General features: G+C 40.3%; 2 protein-coding genes across 2 annotated transcripts; one reads left to right on the forward strand and one right to left on the reverse strand.

Moving 5' to 3' along the window:
• Positions 1–78: 78 nt before the first annotated feature.
• On the forward strand, positions 79–863 carry LOC103446094 (putative germin-like protein 2-1). Its single transcript, XM_070807050.1, has 2 exons — positions 79–197; positions 332–863. Exons 1-2 carry the CDS (start codon positions 79–81, stop codon positions 861–863), a joined length of 651 nt encoding a protein of 216 aa, XP_070663151.1.
• Positions 864–10,109: 9,246 nt separating this feature from the next.
• On the reverse strand, positions 10,110–12,036 carry LOC114827751 (uncharacterized). Its single transcript, XM_029110215.2, has one exon. The coding sequence runs from the start codon at positions 11,747–11,749 to the stop codon at positions 10,250–10,252; it is 1,500 nt and encodes a 499-aa protein (XP_028966048.1). The 5' UTR covers positions 11,750–12,036; the 3' UTR covers positions 10,110–10,249.
• Positions 12,037–17,133: the final 5,097 nt, after the last annotated feature.

Raw genomic sequence — 17,133 nt, forward strand, 5'->3', positions numbered from 1 at the left:
CATCTCTCTCAATCCTTTCCATTTTTCACTTGCAATAAACTTCACATACAATCCCATTGAAGAAGTTGAAAAATTAAGATGGCAAACCAAATCCTGCTATTGACTACTTTCCTAGCCATGACATGTTCTTTGGTTGTTGCTTTCGAGCCTAGTCCGTTGCAGGATTTCTGTGTTGCTGACGCTACTAGCTCAGGTTCGTCTTGAATCGTTTGGTTAAGTTTTGCTAAGATGATGTTTAGTTTAATTACATTAAGATGTATACCTCTGATTCTACTTAATCCTAAAATGACTTTAATTTTTATGCTGGTTTATTAATTGTAACAGCAACAAGAGTGAATGGGCTACCTTGCTTGGACTCCAAGCTAGCAACAGCTGAGCATTTCTTCTTCAGTGGACTTCACATCCCGGGCAACACCTCAAACCCTGTTGGTGGAAAAGTCACCCCTGTCAATGTGGCTCAAATTCCAGGACTCAACACCCTCGGCATCTCACTCGCTCGCATTGACTACGCACCAATGGGTGTCATCCCACCCCACACTCACCCCCGTGCCACTGAGATTTTAACCGTCTTAGAAGGCAGCCTCGATGTTGGCTTCGTGACCTCAAACCCCGACAACAAGCTCATCTCAAAGGTCCTTAACAAGGGCGATGCGTTTGTGTTCCCTGTCGGACTCATTCACTATCAGAAAAATGTGGGCACTGGAATGGCCGTTTCACTCTCTTCTTTGAGCAGCCAAAACCCTGGAGTCAACACCATTGCTAATGCTGTGTTCGGATCCAATCCCCCAATTTCAGAAGATGTCCTCGCCAAGTCTTTCCAGGTTGACAAATCCGTTATTACTAGTATTCAGGCCAAATTTTAGATGTTTTCCGTGGAAAATAGTATCCAATAATTCACATCATCTCTCCGTTTGTCTTGTCATTTTCGCGTATTGCGAGTTAGGTTTGTTTAAGTGTACTAAAATCTCAATGAAATCGAATGATTTTGTGTGAAATTATTCGGTTGAGTCCCTCTTGTGGAAGATATCATCTTTCTTACAGTAGCAGAACTAGTGAAACAATGAAATTAATGTTTACATCTTGTGAAAATACTCTCCAAGAAGCACAATTTTGTGATTTTTCATTGAAAATTTGGTTCTGCTTGAAATTTCTTCCGATTACCTTGCCACGCCAACGCAACATTGAACCGGCAACCCGAGTGTTCTTTGGAGTTTAGTGGAAAACCAGCAACAAACCAGCTATGATTTCCTCACACAATAATCCAGCTATAAACCTAGCGTTTCATCTTTTTTTAGGCAATAAATATGTTAAAACAAAACACATTTTGGTTATGTAGAACTCTGGCAGCATTTCATTTTACTTCCTGATGAAGGCAAGAACTTTTGTGCACTGCATTTTGATTCATTGTTCAACGACTCGAACGTAACTGCATTAGTTGGCTTCAACTCTATTTCATAACTTGTTTACCAATGGAATTGTTTCGTGGAATGCAACGGTCTTTAAATCGGAGCAGTTTAAGGAAATTAGCTGTGGTTATGACAGACATGATGAGAGCAGATTATGTAATAACTCGGTTGCTTCATCGTGTGCTCGGAAGTTAAACGTACAAGATCAACCATCTTCTCAATAGTATCAACAACAACAACAACAAAGCCTTTTCCCACTAAGTGGGGTCGGCTATATGAATCCTAGAACGCCATTGCGCTCGGTTTTGTGTCATGTCCTCCGTTAGATCCAAGTACTCTAAGTATTTTCTTAGGGTCTCTTCCAAAGTTTTCCTAGGTCTTCCTCTACCCCTTCGGCCCTAAACCTCTGTCCCATGGTCACATCTTCGAACCGGAGCGTCAGTAGGCCTTCTTTGCACATGTCCAAACCACCGTAACCGATTTTCTCTCCTCTTTCCTTCAATTTCGGCTACTCCTACTTTACCTCGGATATCCTCATTCCTAATCTTATCCTTTCTCGTGTGCCCACACATCCAACGAAGCATCCTCATCTCCACTACACCTACGTGTTGATGCTTAACCGCCCAACATTCTATGCCATACAGCATTGCCGGCCTTATTGCCGTCCTATAAAATTTTTCCTTGAGCTTCAGTGGCCTACGACGGTCACACAACACGCCGGATGCACTCTTCCACTTCATCCATCCAGCTTGTATTCTATGGGTGAGATGTCCATCAAATTCTCCGTTCTTTTGCAAGATAGATCATAGGTAGCGAAAACGGTCGCTCTTTGGTATTTCCTGATCTTCGATCCTCACCCCTAACTCATTTTGACCTCCATTTGTACTGAACTTGCACTCCATATATTCTGTCTTTGATCGGCTTAGGCGAAGACCTTTAGATTCCAACACTTCTCTCTAAAGGTTAAGCTTCGCGTTTACCCCTTCCTGCGTTTCATCTATCAACACTATATCGTTTGCGAAAAGCATACACCAAAGAATATCATCTTAAATATTAAGTTTGTGATCTTCGCTAGATTGCTTCGGTCATTAGTGTGGATAAGTATGTAAATGGATAGAGACAAGAAGCAAACACAAGATGTACGTGGTTTATCCAGATTGGCTACGTCCACGGAGTAAAGGAGTTCTCATTAATTGTGAAGGGTTTACACAGTATATAGGTTCAAGCTCTCCTTTAGTGAGTACAAGTGAATGATTTAATACAAATGACATTAGGAAATATTGTGGAAGAATGATCTCGTAATCACGAAACTTTTAAGTACCGAAGTTTGGTATCGTCTTCACTTGCCTTATCTGTCTCATAGGTAGATGTGGCATCTTCTTTGGAAGTACTCTTCCTCCCTCCAGGGGTGGTATCTTTAACTGGTGGAGATGCACAAGGTAATGTATCAATTTCACTTGACGCTTACTTGTAGTTTCAGGCTTGGTCAAGCGCGATACAAACCATGTAGTAGGAGTCCCCCAAGTCGCCGAGCTAGGGGATCTGCTGAAATAGGTGACAGACAAGGTAAGCAATCAGAGCTCCAAGCAATCAGTCCCAGATCAGAAGTTTGATTTCGAGTTCCAGCTGATTGTTATCCTTCTCCTTATCTTGCAGGTAGCATGAATGATAAAGAGAAGAAAAGGAGAAAAGGTGATATGAGATCTTTTGCTTTTAAAGAAGTAACTTTCCACAGGCTTATTCTTGAACTGGGCTAGAAGGTTTTCTTGTTTCCGCCAGAGTATAAGGCCGACTGAAGAATTTGAGGGTCAAAACAAGTCCATCAAATCTAGAGTACGTTCGACTCTGCTGATATGGGATACTTTTGCTGTTGACAAAGTAGTGGATGTATCGGCACGTGTTCTGTTGCGCTTGTCTCCACATGCTTCCTTGTATCCTTCTCACTTGCCCTATTTGTTCCTCAGGCAGATGTGGTATCTTCTCGGGAAGCATAAAATGTTGAAGATGAGTACTCGAGAGCAATGGGGTTCCAGGCAGTCAGTTTCGGACTGGAAGCTTGATTCCAAGTACTGACTGATTGCTCTCTTTCTCCTTGTCTTGCAAGTAAGAACAAGGCCAAAGGAAAAGACAGGGAAAAAGCATGATATGGGATACTCTTGCTTTTAACCCTGATGATATGAGATATTCTTGCTCTGGTGTAGCTTGTTTGCAGAGGTATTCTCGGGGGGAAAGAAAGCTGAGTATTTCGAGAGGCTTCGTTGGGAGTGCCCTCTCAGATATGAGGAAGGGTTGAGCATTTTTGCAGGTCTGCCTATCCGTTGAGGATGGAGGTCGACATATATAGGAGTCTCCCTAACAAGAAGGAGTAATACTATTCTTTTACCCTACTTGGTCATAGCACGGTAGTGGGAGCTGCCAGCTTCACGTGTTTTAACTCTGTCAGAGCACTTTGAAAAAGTGGTCTGTGGTATCTGGAAAGCTGATGTTACGTGTGAAGATTACAGACAAGCTTTATCCAAGGAGATTTGGCTCTCGAAGTTGAGAAAGCGGTGTGAGGATTACAGCCAAGCTTTATCTAAGGGGCTCTCGAAGTTGAGAAAGCGGTGCCTCTTCGGTTTTCGAACAAGCAATCCTGTCGGGGATCTGTCTCTCGAGATTCGGAGAACGGTGCCTCTTCAATTTTTGAGAAAGCAATCCTGCTAGGAGTCTGGCTCTCGAGATTCGGAGAGCGGTGTCTCGTCGCTTTTTGAGAAAGTAATCATGTTGGGAGTCTGGCTCTCGAGATTAGGAGGACGGTGCCTCTTCGATCTTGAAGCAAGCAATCTTGTTGGGAGTGTTTTCTCGAATGTGAGTAAAGGTTAGGCCTGTTTGCTAGTCTACCTTGCCACGGAGCACAGAGGTTGACACACAGGGACTTTCCAATTATCCAGCAGTGGTCATGTTCCTTTACCCTTGTGGGTAATAATATGGTAGCTAGACCTTCAAAATTTATGTGTCTAAACTTTGTTAGTGCTGTTTCTTTGCTATTCTTTTACCCTTCTTGGTCATAGCGATGTAATGGGAGCTGCAAGCTTCACGTGTTTAAACTTTGTCAGAGATTTTTGGCAAAGTTATCTGTGGTACCCGTGAGCTGATATTGTGTGTGGAAAGTGAATGATGGAACAGTAACATTCACGTGCTTTCTACTTCACCAGAAATCTTCGACAGAATGCCCGTAATTTCCGCAAAGTTGAGTGTGCATGTGACAGGTGCTGACAAGGCTAAAAAAGCAGGTGCCTCTTCGATTTCTGAGATCGGCCCTCGTGGTCTCTGAGCAGCCCAGCTTTTGAGAAAGCAAGCGCCTCTTCGATTTCTGCGATCGACCTTCGTGGTCTTTGAGCAGCCCAGCTTTTGAGAAAGCGAACGCCTCTTCGATTCCTGAGATCGGCCCTCGTGGTCTCTGAGCAGCCCAGCTTTTGAGAAAGCAAACGCCTTTTCGATTCTGAGCAGGCGCCTTTTCGATTTCTGAAGCTCCATCGAGTGCAGATTTTTATAGAGGCTGGTATTAAGTTCCAAAGCACACTTGAATCTCCACCAGTAGAAGCTCCCTTCTTGCATTTCTAAGATCTTGATTTGTCCGACCTCTTTTCTCTTCAACACATTTGAAAATGTCTGGCCCCTTCGATCGTCGTTTTGACTTGAACCTTGTTGAAGAGGCAGCCACGCCTTCTCCAGACAACATATGGCGCCCATCCTTCTTATCCCCTACTGGTCATTTTACCGTTGGGGATTCTGTGATGAAGAATGATATGACCGCTGCGGTGGTGGCCAGGAACCTTCTTACTCCCAAAGATAACAGACTACTTTCCAAACGGTCTGATGAGTTGGCTGTTAAGGATTCTCTGGCTCTCAATGTTCAGTGTGCAGGTTCTGTGTCTAATATGGCCCAACGCCTATTTGCTCGAACCCGCCAAGTTGAATCATTGGCGGCTGAAGTGATGGGTCTCAAACAGGAGATTAGAGGGCTCAAGCATGAGAATAAACAGTTGCACCGGCTCGCACATGACTATGCTACAAACATGAAGAGGAAGCTTGACCAGATGAAGGAATCTGATGGTCAGATTTTACATGATCATCAGAGGTTTGTGGGTTTGTTCCAAAGGCATTTATTGCCTTCATCTTCTGGGGCTGTACCGCGTAATGAAGCTCCAAATGATCAACCTCCGATGCCTCCTCCTTCTAGGGTGCTGTCCAGTACTGAGGCTCCGAATGATCCCCCTCCGGTGCCTTCTCTTTCTGGGGCTCTGCCGACTACTGAGACTTCTCCTAAGCAACCTTTGTGAAGGCTCCCTCTTGTGTGTTTATTTTGACTCGTGTATATGTACATATTTGTAACTTCTTAGAGATATCAATAAATAAGCTTTGTTTCATTTCAACGTATTGTGTTAAATACACCAAATCCTTCTTCACTAAGTTCTTTGAATTTTTCTTTTGTTGAAGCTTGTATGTCGAAGCTTTGTGAGTGGAGCATGTAGGTTGAGGTAGTGTTCCCTTAATTTCCCGAGTGGGGAAAACTTCTCGATTGGAGACATGAAAAATCCAAGTCACTGAGTCGGGTCGGCTATATGAATCTTAGAACGCCATTGTGCTCGATCCTGTGTCATGTCCTCTGTTAGATCCAAGTACTCTAAGTCTTTTCTTAGAGTCTCTTCCAAAGTTTTCCTAGGTCTTCCTTTACCCCTTCGGCCCTGAACCTCTGTCCCGTAGTCGCATCTTCTAACTAGAGCATCAGTAGGCCTTCTTTGCACATGTCCAAACCACCATAACTGATTTTCTCTCAGTTTTCCTTCAATTTCGGCTACTCCTACTTTACCTCGGATATCCTCATTCCTAATCTTATCCTTTCTCGTGTGCCCACACATCCAACGAAGCATCCTCATCTCCGCTACACCCATTTTGTGTACGTGTTGATGCTTCACCGCCCAACATTCTGTGCCATACAGCATCGCCAGCCTTATTACCGTCCTATAAAATTTTCCCTTAAGCTTCAGTGGCATACGACGATCACACAACACGCCGAATGCACTCTTCCACTTCATCCATCCAGCTTGTATTCTATGGTTAAGATCTCCATCTAATTCGCCGTTCTTTTGCAAGATAGATCCTAGGTAGCGAAAACGGTGGCTCTTTGGTATTTCCTGATCTCCAATCCTCACCCCTAACTCATTTTGGCCTCCATTTGCACTGAACTTGCACTCCATATATTCTGTCTTTGATCGGCTTAGGCGAAGACCTTTAGATTCCAACACTTCTCTCCAAAGGTTAAGCTTCGCATTTACCCCTTCCTGAGTTTCATCTATCAACACTATATCGTCTGCGAAAAGCATACACCAAGGAATATCATCTTGAATATGTCATGTTAACTCATCCATTACCAACGCAAAAAGGTAAGGACTTAAGGATGAGCCTTGATGTAATCCTACAGTTATGGGGAAGCTTTCCGTTTGTCCTTCATGAGTTCTTACGGCAGTCTTTGCTCCTTCATACATATCCTTTATAGCTTGGATATATGCTACTCGTACTCCTTTCTTCTCTAAAATCCTCCAAAGAATGTCTCTTGGGACCCTATCATACGCTTTTTCCAAATCTATAAAGACCATGTGTAAATCCTTTTTCCCATCTCTATATCTTTCCATCAATCTTCGTAAGAGATAGATTGCCTCCATGGTTGAGCGCCCTGGCATGAACCCGAATTGGTTGTCCGAAACCCGTGTCTCTTGCCTTAATCTATGCTCAATGACTCTCTCCCAGAGCTTCATTGTATGACTCATTAGCTTAATACCGCCCTTATTCTTGTAAATAGGCACCAAGGTGCTCTTTCGCCACTCGTTTGGCATCTTCTTCGTTTTCAAAATCCTATTGAAAAGGTCAGTGAGCCATGCTATACCTGTCTCTCCCAAGGCTTTCCACACTTCAATCGGTATATCGTCTGGGCCCACTGCTTTTCTATGCTTCATCTTCTTCAAAGCTACAACCACTTCTTCCTTCCTGATTCGACGATAAAAGGAGTAGTTACTCAACACCCCTAAATGAGTACTCCTTTCATGTCTTTCATTGAAAAGATTATGAAAATAACCTCTCCATCTGTCTTTAACCGCGTTCTCTGTAGCAAGAACCTTTCCATCCTCATCCTTGATGCACCTCACTTGGTTTAGGTCACTTGTCTTCTTTTCCCTTGCTCTAGCTAGTTTATAGATATCCAACTCTCCTTCTTTGGTATCTAGTCGCTTATACATATCGTCATAAGCTGCTAACTTAGCTTCTCTCACAGCTTTCTTCGCCTCTTGCTTCGCTCTTCTATACCTTTCACCATTTTCATCGGTTCTATCCTTGTATAAGGCTTTACAACATTCCTTCTTAGCCTTCACTTTTGTTTGTACCTCCTCATTCCACCACCAAGATTCCTTTTGGTGTGGAGCAAAGCCCTTGGACTCTCCTAATACCTCTTTTGCTACTTTTCGGATATAGCTAGCCATGGAATCCCACCTTTGGCTAGCTTCCCCCTCTCTATCCCACACACACTGGGTGATTACTTGCTCTTTGAAAATGACTTGTTTTTCTCCTTTTAGATTCCACCATCTAGTCCTTGGGCACTTCCAAGTCTTGTTCTTTTTTCTCACTCTTTTGATATGTACATCCATCACCAACAAGCGATGTTGATTAGCCAAGCTCTCCCCCGGTATAACTTTGCAATCCTTACAAGTTATACGATCCCTTTTCCTCATTAGAAGAAAATCTATTTATGTTTTTGACGACCTACTCTTGTAGGTGATCACATGTTCTTCTCTCTTCTTAAAGAAAGTGTTGGCTAAGAAGAGATCATATGCCATTGCAAAATCCAAGATAGCTTCCCCATCCTCATTTCTCTCCCCAAAACCATGGCCACCATGAAAACCTCCATAGTTGCCTGTCTCCCTACCCACGTGTCCATTTAAATCTCCTCCTATAAATAACTTCTCCGTCTGAGCAATTCCTTGCACCAAGTCTCCAAGGTCTTCCCAAAATTTCTCCTTCGAACTCGTATCCAACCCTACTTGAGGTGCGTACGCACTAATCACATTGATGAGTTCTTGTCCTATTACAATCTTGATTGCCATGATTCTATCTCCTACCCTCTTGACATCTACAACATCTTGTGTCAAGGTCTTGTCCACAATGATGTCAACACCGTTTCTCGTTCTATTTGTGCCCGAATACCAAAGCTTAAACCCTGAGTTTTCTAGATCCTTTGCCTTAAGACCAACCCACTTAGTTTCTTGTAGGCACATAATATTTATCCTTCTCCTCACCATAACTTCCACTACTTCCATAGATTTTCCCGTTAAGGTTCCTATATTCCACGTTCCTAAACGCATTCTACTCTCTTGAACTCTACCCTTCTGTCCTAGCTTCTTCACCATCCCCCGTCTAATAGGATCAAAGTACTTCTTTTGTGTGTCCTGTGTAAAGTTGATAGGAGCATATGCTCCCAAACAACTTTGAGTGGAGTCGTTCGAAAAGAAGTTTCTATGGCCCCCTTGCTCATTTAACACTGCATCCGGGTGCCGATGGAGATACAGCGACCCTTGCTCACTTATCACTGTGCTCAAGCCACACAGCGCGCCACTTACGGGTGACGTCCTAGCTTTAGCGCGATTTCGTTCTGGATTCATTGTCATAAGGATTCGACGTAACTGTGGAGCGCCGGCTATCGACTACCTGACGTCCTCCCCCTCCTTCTTTATCCGGGCTTGTGACCGGTAATGTAAGATAAACTTACACAGCCGGAGTTTTCTCAATAGTATAATATGCAAAAATGTATGTGTGTCTATATGAGTTTTACCTCTGAATACCACCGATAACATTAGCGGTAACCACAGAACTCAGTCAATGATATTAACTGCTACTCGGTGAAAACTTTCGGGCGCGCGTGTGCCATCTACATTTGACAACAAAAGGAATACTGGGAGCAGCAGTAATCTACATGTACCTGAAGTATGGGAGTTTGGAGAATGCCAAGTGAAGTTAACTAAGGGCTTCCAAATGCAGGAGATGGTGGAAAGTAGGCAAATGCAGCCTAGTTCAGGTGGAAAAAACGAAACAAAATGTCAGGTGCTCTCAACTCATCGGGCGTATGCCCTGCTGTCCGACAACTGTGGAAAAGCCGGTAAGTAACTGAGATTTGCAGAGAGAAGGTCGTCAAATGATGAGCAAGAGAAACTAGCCAGAAATTAAGAAATCGGTAAATAGAAGGCAAGTTGGTGACAATATTGTAAGTGAAAGAAGGCGGAGAATAGATCCAGGGTTTTTGAGACGCTTCCAGGTGCTGGTTCCATCTTTTTCTATTATTCTTTAATCATTGAAAGGAACTGAGTTCTGATAGGCGAAACCCCTCGTTAAAATTCCTGTGAAATACAAGACAATGTTTCTGTAAATCCGATGGTTAACTATGACTGCAGAAGTTTCTCACCATCTAGTAACAATATTGCTCAATATTTTTGGTGTGTAAACGAGCGGCTAATGGCCGGTATTTTCAGCACGCCGAGTCTACAGCAGAACAACAGATATAACGAAAAAGTGAATCGGATATCGCAAAGAAACAAAATCGATACAAGAAAACGAGAACTATGTACTAATATTATGTATCTGTAACAATTTTACAGTTTAGAGTACAACACCTCAAGCTGGGTTGCCAACGAAAATGTTGGAATTTCTTTCTATCACACTAAGCTTTTCACATTCAGACTACAATTCGAGACCTGAAGAACACTATATTTGAAGCAAAACTAGAAAGTCTTAACTTGAGATTGGGACAGAATACCTTGTCATGGACATACTTTTACCAGTCTCCTTAGAGTTCCGATCAACTTCGACAAAAAAAAGAAAGTGATTGTAAGAAAAAGGGCAACAAGCCGACCTCCAAAAAGTCCGGCAAGAACTATAAGAAAGGGAACCAGATACCCAAAACCACCTTCTTTTCCTTCTCTTCCCTTCTTTTCAACAACCAGTGGTGTTACTTCGCCAGCCAATGATCCTTCACCGTTATCAGAAACTCCGTCGGAGCCTTGGATTTTAGACTTCTCCTCTGCATCTAGTGAGAACACCGATCTGTTTTCACTTTCTTGTTCCTCTTGTTTCTCATCTTCACGGTCTTCTTGTTCTTCACATCCTTCTACCTTATCATCTCCGAGGAAACTAGAATCGCCACTGTACAGCACAGGCTCCAGCTCCTGCTCGTTTTGCTTACCCTTTCGACGCAACTTCTTAGGCACGAATTTCTTGATAAGTTTAGCTTTAATCTTAGAATTTTTCATACTCTTACTCTTCTTATCCCCAACAAATTCACCTTCGTCTTCGCCATCCTCCACGAGCTTTATCTTTTGATAATCCTTCCCCAATAACTTAACCAACGACACATCACCGACAGTCTTATTGGCACAAACCCTTCTCTTATCCACCACCCCCCTCTTCTTCTCACATTCCATCCCAAGCAACTCAACCAAACTTTTTTCACCGGCGGTTTTATCAACGCCAACACTTCCCTTCTCCGCGGGCTTCGTCTCCTCACATTCCATACCAAGCAACTCAATCAATCTTCCCTTCTTGTTAACATCAACAATCTCAATCTCTTCAATGGCAGAATCTAAAATCACAGTCTTTTCCCTCGCAGCCACTCCCTTCATATCATCACTCGAATCGAAACCATTCGAAAACAATAAAAACGCAGACAATCTCTGAGCCATAACAGATTTCGCATTCGAACATGGTTTCAAAAACAAAGCCAAGTGCTTACCCGCGTATTCCAGAAGCAGAAGGAGAAAAGCGGACAATGTGATCCCAACCACGAGCTTCTTGGTGCTCAAAGCCAAAACCACCACCACAATAATCTTCATCAACGTCATCAGAATCACCCCCCAAATCCCGCCGACGCATTCTCCACCACCGACGACACAATTCTCCGCACGATTTTCAAAATCAGTAGCCTCAACGCCATGATCAGCTTCTGTGGGCTTCAAATTCTCGACATTTGACGAATCTGGCGAACTGGGTTTTACCAAAACCGGCAAATCGCTCGAACCCAGGTCACAATTCGGAGCGATCCGATCGTCGACCCGGTCATCAACCCGATTCCCTTTCTTCTTGCTCTTGTTCTTATGCTTTTTCGACGGTTTCTTTAAGTGATCCCGGTTCTTGACGAAGAGGTCGATGAGAGAGGCGGGAAACCCGGTCTGGACGAAAAGCGAACCGCCGCGTTTCGGCGATTGGAGATCGGCGACGAATTGGGAAATCCGTGTCGCTCTGGTCTTCTTCCACGGAAGCGGCATAGTCACTAAAAATTTGGGGGCAACAAAAAAAAAAAAGCGGAGCAGAGAAAAATTGGTTTCGACAGGAAACTCAATTTCTGAGAAAAATAAATTACTGGGTTTTAATTTATAGCAGCCGTCGTCTACTATTTCGATTAGAAATTAATTTTAAAAAATTACAGAAAAATAAAAGGGTTTTGGGAAAGCGAGAGGAAGTCAGATGGGGATGAAAAGGTTGGATCGTTGAACGCGGCAGGTTGAAAATTCCTTTGGTGTCTTTTTGTTACTCGGTTTCAGGGTCCAGAAAATTTTGTATTGTTTTTGTCGTGTCGGAAATTGTTTGTTATAAAGGGTCCGTTTGGTAACGTTTTTGTTTCGGTTTTTTGTTGGATTTGTTTTTTTTTGGAATAAATAGAAGATATAGCGTTTTTGGGAGGAGATAAGTGAGGAAGAGGAAAAATAACTAATTTAACTAAAACAAAGAAACGGTTTTGAAATTGATGTTAGTTATGGTGAGGCTTACTACATTGATTTGATTCAGTCTTTGTCTAAATCTCAAGTTTTTTTACGTAAATTTATATTTATACAAGCGATATTTAAGAAGAAAATAATAAAAAATAGGATTTGTCATGCAAGGGATAATGCGTAAACTAACTCTTATGAGCTGTATAAACTTCATTTTCTAATTATATAAACACAAGTTTACAGTAATTATGCAAACAATTCTTAGACAATTGACGTAGTTTTGGTTCTATAAAGTATTGAAATTGTAATCTATAACTTATATTCACCGCTTAACACTAATCATATCAACATGCATGATTAGTTGGAAGCCATGCTTATATAAACCAACGTAGCTCTTGAAATAACACTTGAAACAACCCTAAAAGAATTTACACAAAGTAGCTCTTGAAACAGTGAGCACCCTTGCTAATATCCTAGTGCAAGTATCCCATCCAATTAAACTTATTATGCATGAAAATAATAGATATTATTCTCTTTCAAGTTGATTTCCAAGAGTGAGCACCTTTGCTAATCTAGTGCTCAAAATGAATGGTGCCACAAAATTATCAACAACTCTTTCATCGCAATTTTTTGTTCGACACCTAAATCATCGAGTATCATTTGCATGGTTGATTGTTGAATTTGATCCAACAACTTAGAAGACGTCGCAACTCAATGTCTCGCCTTTATTGGATGTTTAAAAAAATAAAAACACGTTTAAAATCACAGTAAGCTAACGAATACACAAACAAACTACAAAGATTATTTATGGTTACAAATTAAAGCAACATTTTGACTAACTTATTACTGTATAAAATTATAAAGAAATCATAACTAACTCAACTCTAATAAGCAAGTAACACACATCAGATCATGCATAAACTGGCATATGTAAGAATAAATGTCACCAACAAATCCACTTTCAGCCTTTCGTGTGTAAGATATCCCCCACTCCCACTCCACACTGAAAACCACTCGATCAATACCAATATTATTGGACCAAGTTAGGATATTTCTTGGATGGGACCCAATCTTTACCATGATGTGATTAGAAAATTTCGAATCCGATGGCTGCTAATGCTTTTATCACATAAAGATGGAAAACTAAATAAATATAATATGTACACAAATATCTGAGTTAATTAATGTGAGAAGGGAAAGAAGAAATGAAACATGTTGGCTTAAGAACTAAGCACGTAGAATATCACAGCCCTTTTCGAGGGGAAATATACGGTTAGAATTGATTCGGTTTAGGTCTAAATTTATCCAGATTTTCGATTTGGATTGCTCGTTTTTATTCCAAATATATTTTCTAATTCTCTTATTTTCAAGAAAAAGAATATATAATAGACCGAAACACCAATATTTGGCTTGATATCTAATATGTTGATAATACTCATCAGATTATTTTGGTATATGTCAATATTTGTTGACATCTTCGCAACATGGTTTAGATGACGCATATAAACTTTACAAGTGTTCGACGAAATATCTTAGTGAATAAACTGAATTTTTTGCGCCCTTCACTCTATTTTTATTAAAAAAATTAACTTTTAACACTGAGCCCCCAATTGTTCAAATCTTGAATCTGCACTTTTGACTAACAATAACTCATCACATACTTCAAACATTATTTATTTAAATAGTGTTGCATGTAACCATCAAATAAAGATGATGGTTGAAAAAAAACAAAAGAAAACAAAACAAATAATGCATGCATGACTTTGTCGTGCTTTTCACATAAAGCTGTAGACCCTTTGCAAAAAGGTTTAATCTCTCCTTGCACCAAGGAAAGCTAAAACATCTCAATTGGTAGCAGATTATCTTGTAATATACGGGTAAATTTAATAGAGTCTTGGTGGAATATATTCTATTTTTACAAGAGTAAGTAATTGCAACTTTATCAAGTGCGCAATTTTTAAAAAAATTAATTAAAAAGGTTTTGCTCATTGAACTCATGTAATACGTGTAATTTTTTTTGTCCAGCGAAAGAGATTCTATTAAAAATCATTAAAGACGTACATATAATATACATGTTAACGTGCCTCTTAAAACAACTCAAAAGACTACACATGTTAAATGACCATCATAAATCTATAATTACAAACACATCAACAGTTAAATATCAGAGTGCGCAACGAACAAAACTAACAAAATAATAGGAATATTATTAAATAAACGAGAATGCCAAAACGGCTACAAAACCCTAAGAGGCTACATTGTGACTAACTTTTCTCAAACTAAATTACAAGCAATATTTATAGAGAACTAAACCTAAGAAACCCTAACTCGGATGGGCTAGGTCAAAATCCTAAACTAACAAGCAAAACCCAAATACTAAAATAAATCTAAATACTAATATTTTCCAACACCCCCCCCCCTTCAAACTCATGGCGGTACACGACATGGGTTTGCCAAAGTAGATGTGGATGCAAAACTCCAAATTCTGATGCCGATGTCGATGACGATGCCAATGCCCATGCCAACTTCTGAACAAACAAACAAAAAATCCAACCAAAATTTCTTTCCCTTTGCCCGCATGGGCCTCAAACAAGCAACCAATTTTTTCTTGTTTCTTCCTTTTTTTTTACTCCCCTGTTTTTCCTTCTTTTTTCCTTTGCAGCAATACAGACTTGCGGATACTCCTGCAGGCTGTGGCGTTCAAAGGTGCAGAAGCAGAGTCACGGGACAAAAAACAAACGAACAATTTTTTTCTTCTTGTAAACAATCAATACCAACTAACAATCTGAATATGAACGACAATGGAAACAAGCAAACAGATACCAACCTGAAGCAGATTAAATCCGGAAGGATCAAACCTGCTCTGATACGAAGTTGAATATCAGAGTGCGCAACGAACAAGATTAACAAAATAATAGGAATATTATTAAATAAACGAGAATGCTGAAACGGCTACAAAACCCTAAGAGGCTACATTATGACTAACTTTTCTCAAACTAAATTACAAGCAATATTTATAGAGAACTAAACCTAAGAAACCCTAACTCGGATGGGTTAGGTTCAAATCCTAAACTAACAAGCAAAACCCAAATACTAAAATAAATCTAAATACTAATATTTTCCAACATCAACAACCGAATACGTTTCTTTAATCAGGGAGGACATTTAGTTCACTAAACCCCAATCACGAGAATTAAAACATTGAAAACCCAAAAACTATCGTGAGGCTCCGCGAAGAAAAGACCGTACGATTCTTTAATGATTTTCTAAACGTGTATTTAATTATGGAGAGGTTACAGGGAACCAAAAGGAAGGCCCCATCCCCATGAAGTTGGTGTACCTTTTTTCTTACATGTAAAAGACCAGAAAATGCTGGTGTAAAACGCAGGGGTGTTAGGTTATAGGAAAACTCGAATGAGAAACACATGGACTGATGATGATTGACTGCATTTTTCTTTTGTTTTTATTCAATATGGTCACATGGTTTTTTGAGAGAGCTGTTATAGTTTGCTTCTTTACTACTTCAAAGTTCAAACATCAGTACAAAAGCAAAGTTGAATATGCTTGTACATGAAAGCAAAGGTTGAAACTTTGAAATCGTACGAAGATTTTAGTTTAACAAGCGTAGGTAGATAAATGAGAGATTTTTAAGTGTGACTGTCATATATATATATATATATATATATATATTTGTGCTTAGAGTTGTAACTTACAAGGTTGCATCACAAATTATAATGGGTTAGGATTAAAGGACAAATATTTTAGACACTTCTACACTCCTTTTAACCATTAGATTTTATAGCATCTAACGATCTTGCTTAAGTGACGTGGAGGATTTTAATCGCATGGATTATAATTAAAATAGAATAAAACTGAAAGAAAAAAGCAAATCAATCTAACGTTGGAACCTAGGGAGGAGGACTAGCGACGAACATGAGAAGAAGGTGTAGAGAAAATTCCAGCGCTTTCACTATATATGGCTGATAAAGGGCTGGTTTGGTATTGCTGTGCTTTGAAAAAAAGCTGCTGTGAGAATAAGCGGCTGTGCTGTGAAAATAAGCGGCTGTGAAATAAATCAGCAGAGCGTTTGGTAAACTTTTTTGTAAAAAAGCTTTTGAAAAAAAAAGTAGTATGATAGTGGGTCCTTTCATTAAAGGAGCACTGTAGCTCTGTGTGCTTTGAAAAAAAGCCAGTTTTCCAAAGCTGCAAATAGCAGCTTCAGCTTTTTCCTTTGATTTCAGCTTATTCTCACAGCAGCTTCCAAAATAAGCCCTTTTTTTTCAGTTTACCAAACACCTAAAACCCTCACAGCTTTTTTTCATAGGTGCTTTTTTTTTAAGCACCTCACTCCCAAACTAGGTCAAATTAGACTGAAAAAAAAAATCTTCCCTTGTTGGCCAAAAGGCAAGAGCAGCGTGGGGCAACACATTAAATCAGATTCTCATCTTTGTTTGCGTGAGGCAAGATCAGTGCGTGTAGGGTTTACAGGTTTGGGTGATAAACCCTCAAATTTACATCTTTCTCTTTGATCACATAAAGCTAGCCAAAGCGAGTCTTCCTCTCCTTCCCTCCAAAGCGTGGGTGATTTTTTTTCCTTTTTTAATTCCTCTCAATTTTATATCTCTATGTTTTAATCTTTATTTATTTTCATTAGTTACGCACGCCATCGTCCACATTATTTACTCTTTAAAAGTCGTTTTACTTAATAAAGACCGTTGAATGTTATAAAATTTAATGGCTAAAAAGGAGTAAAAAATTTTGTCCAAATTTTTGTTCCTTCATCTAACCCTATTATAACATATGTTTTAATCATTCATACCAAATATGAATTCAATTAGGGTTGAGCTTTGTTTTAAACATGATTTAGATGGAATTTAATTTATATACTCGCGCTTTGGTAAAGGTTTACCTATCCCATGCAAGTTACTCGACTTGCATTC

Source organism: Malus domestica, chromosome 10 (genome assembly GCF_042453785.1).
Source record: "Malus domestica chromosome 10, GDT2T_hap1".
Lineage (NCBI taxonomy): Eukaryota > Viridiplantae > Streptophyta > Magnoliopsida > Rosales > Rosaceae > Malus > Malus domestica.

Coding starts and splice junctions, on each gene's coding strand:
- LOC114827751 (XM_029110215.2), bottom strand. CDS start 11,749: ATGCCGCTTCCGTGGAAGAAGACCAGAGCGACACGGATTTCCCAATTC.
- LOC103446094 (XM_070807050.1), top strand. CDS start 79: ATGGCAAACCAAATCCTGCTATTGACTACTTTCCTAGCCATGACATGT. Junction 198..331: donor GACGCTACTAGCTCAGGTTC/GTCTTGAATCGT, acceptor AACAGCAACAAG/AGTGAATGGGCTACCTTGCT.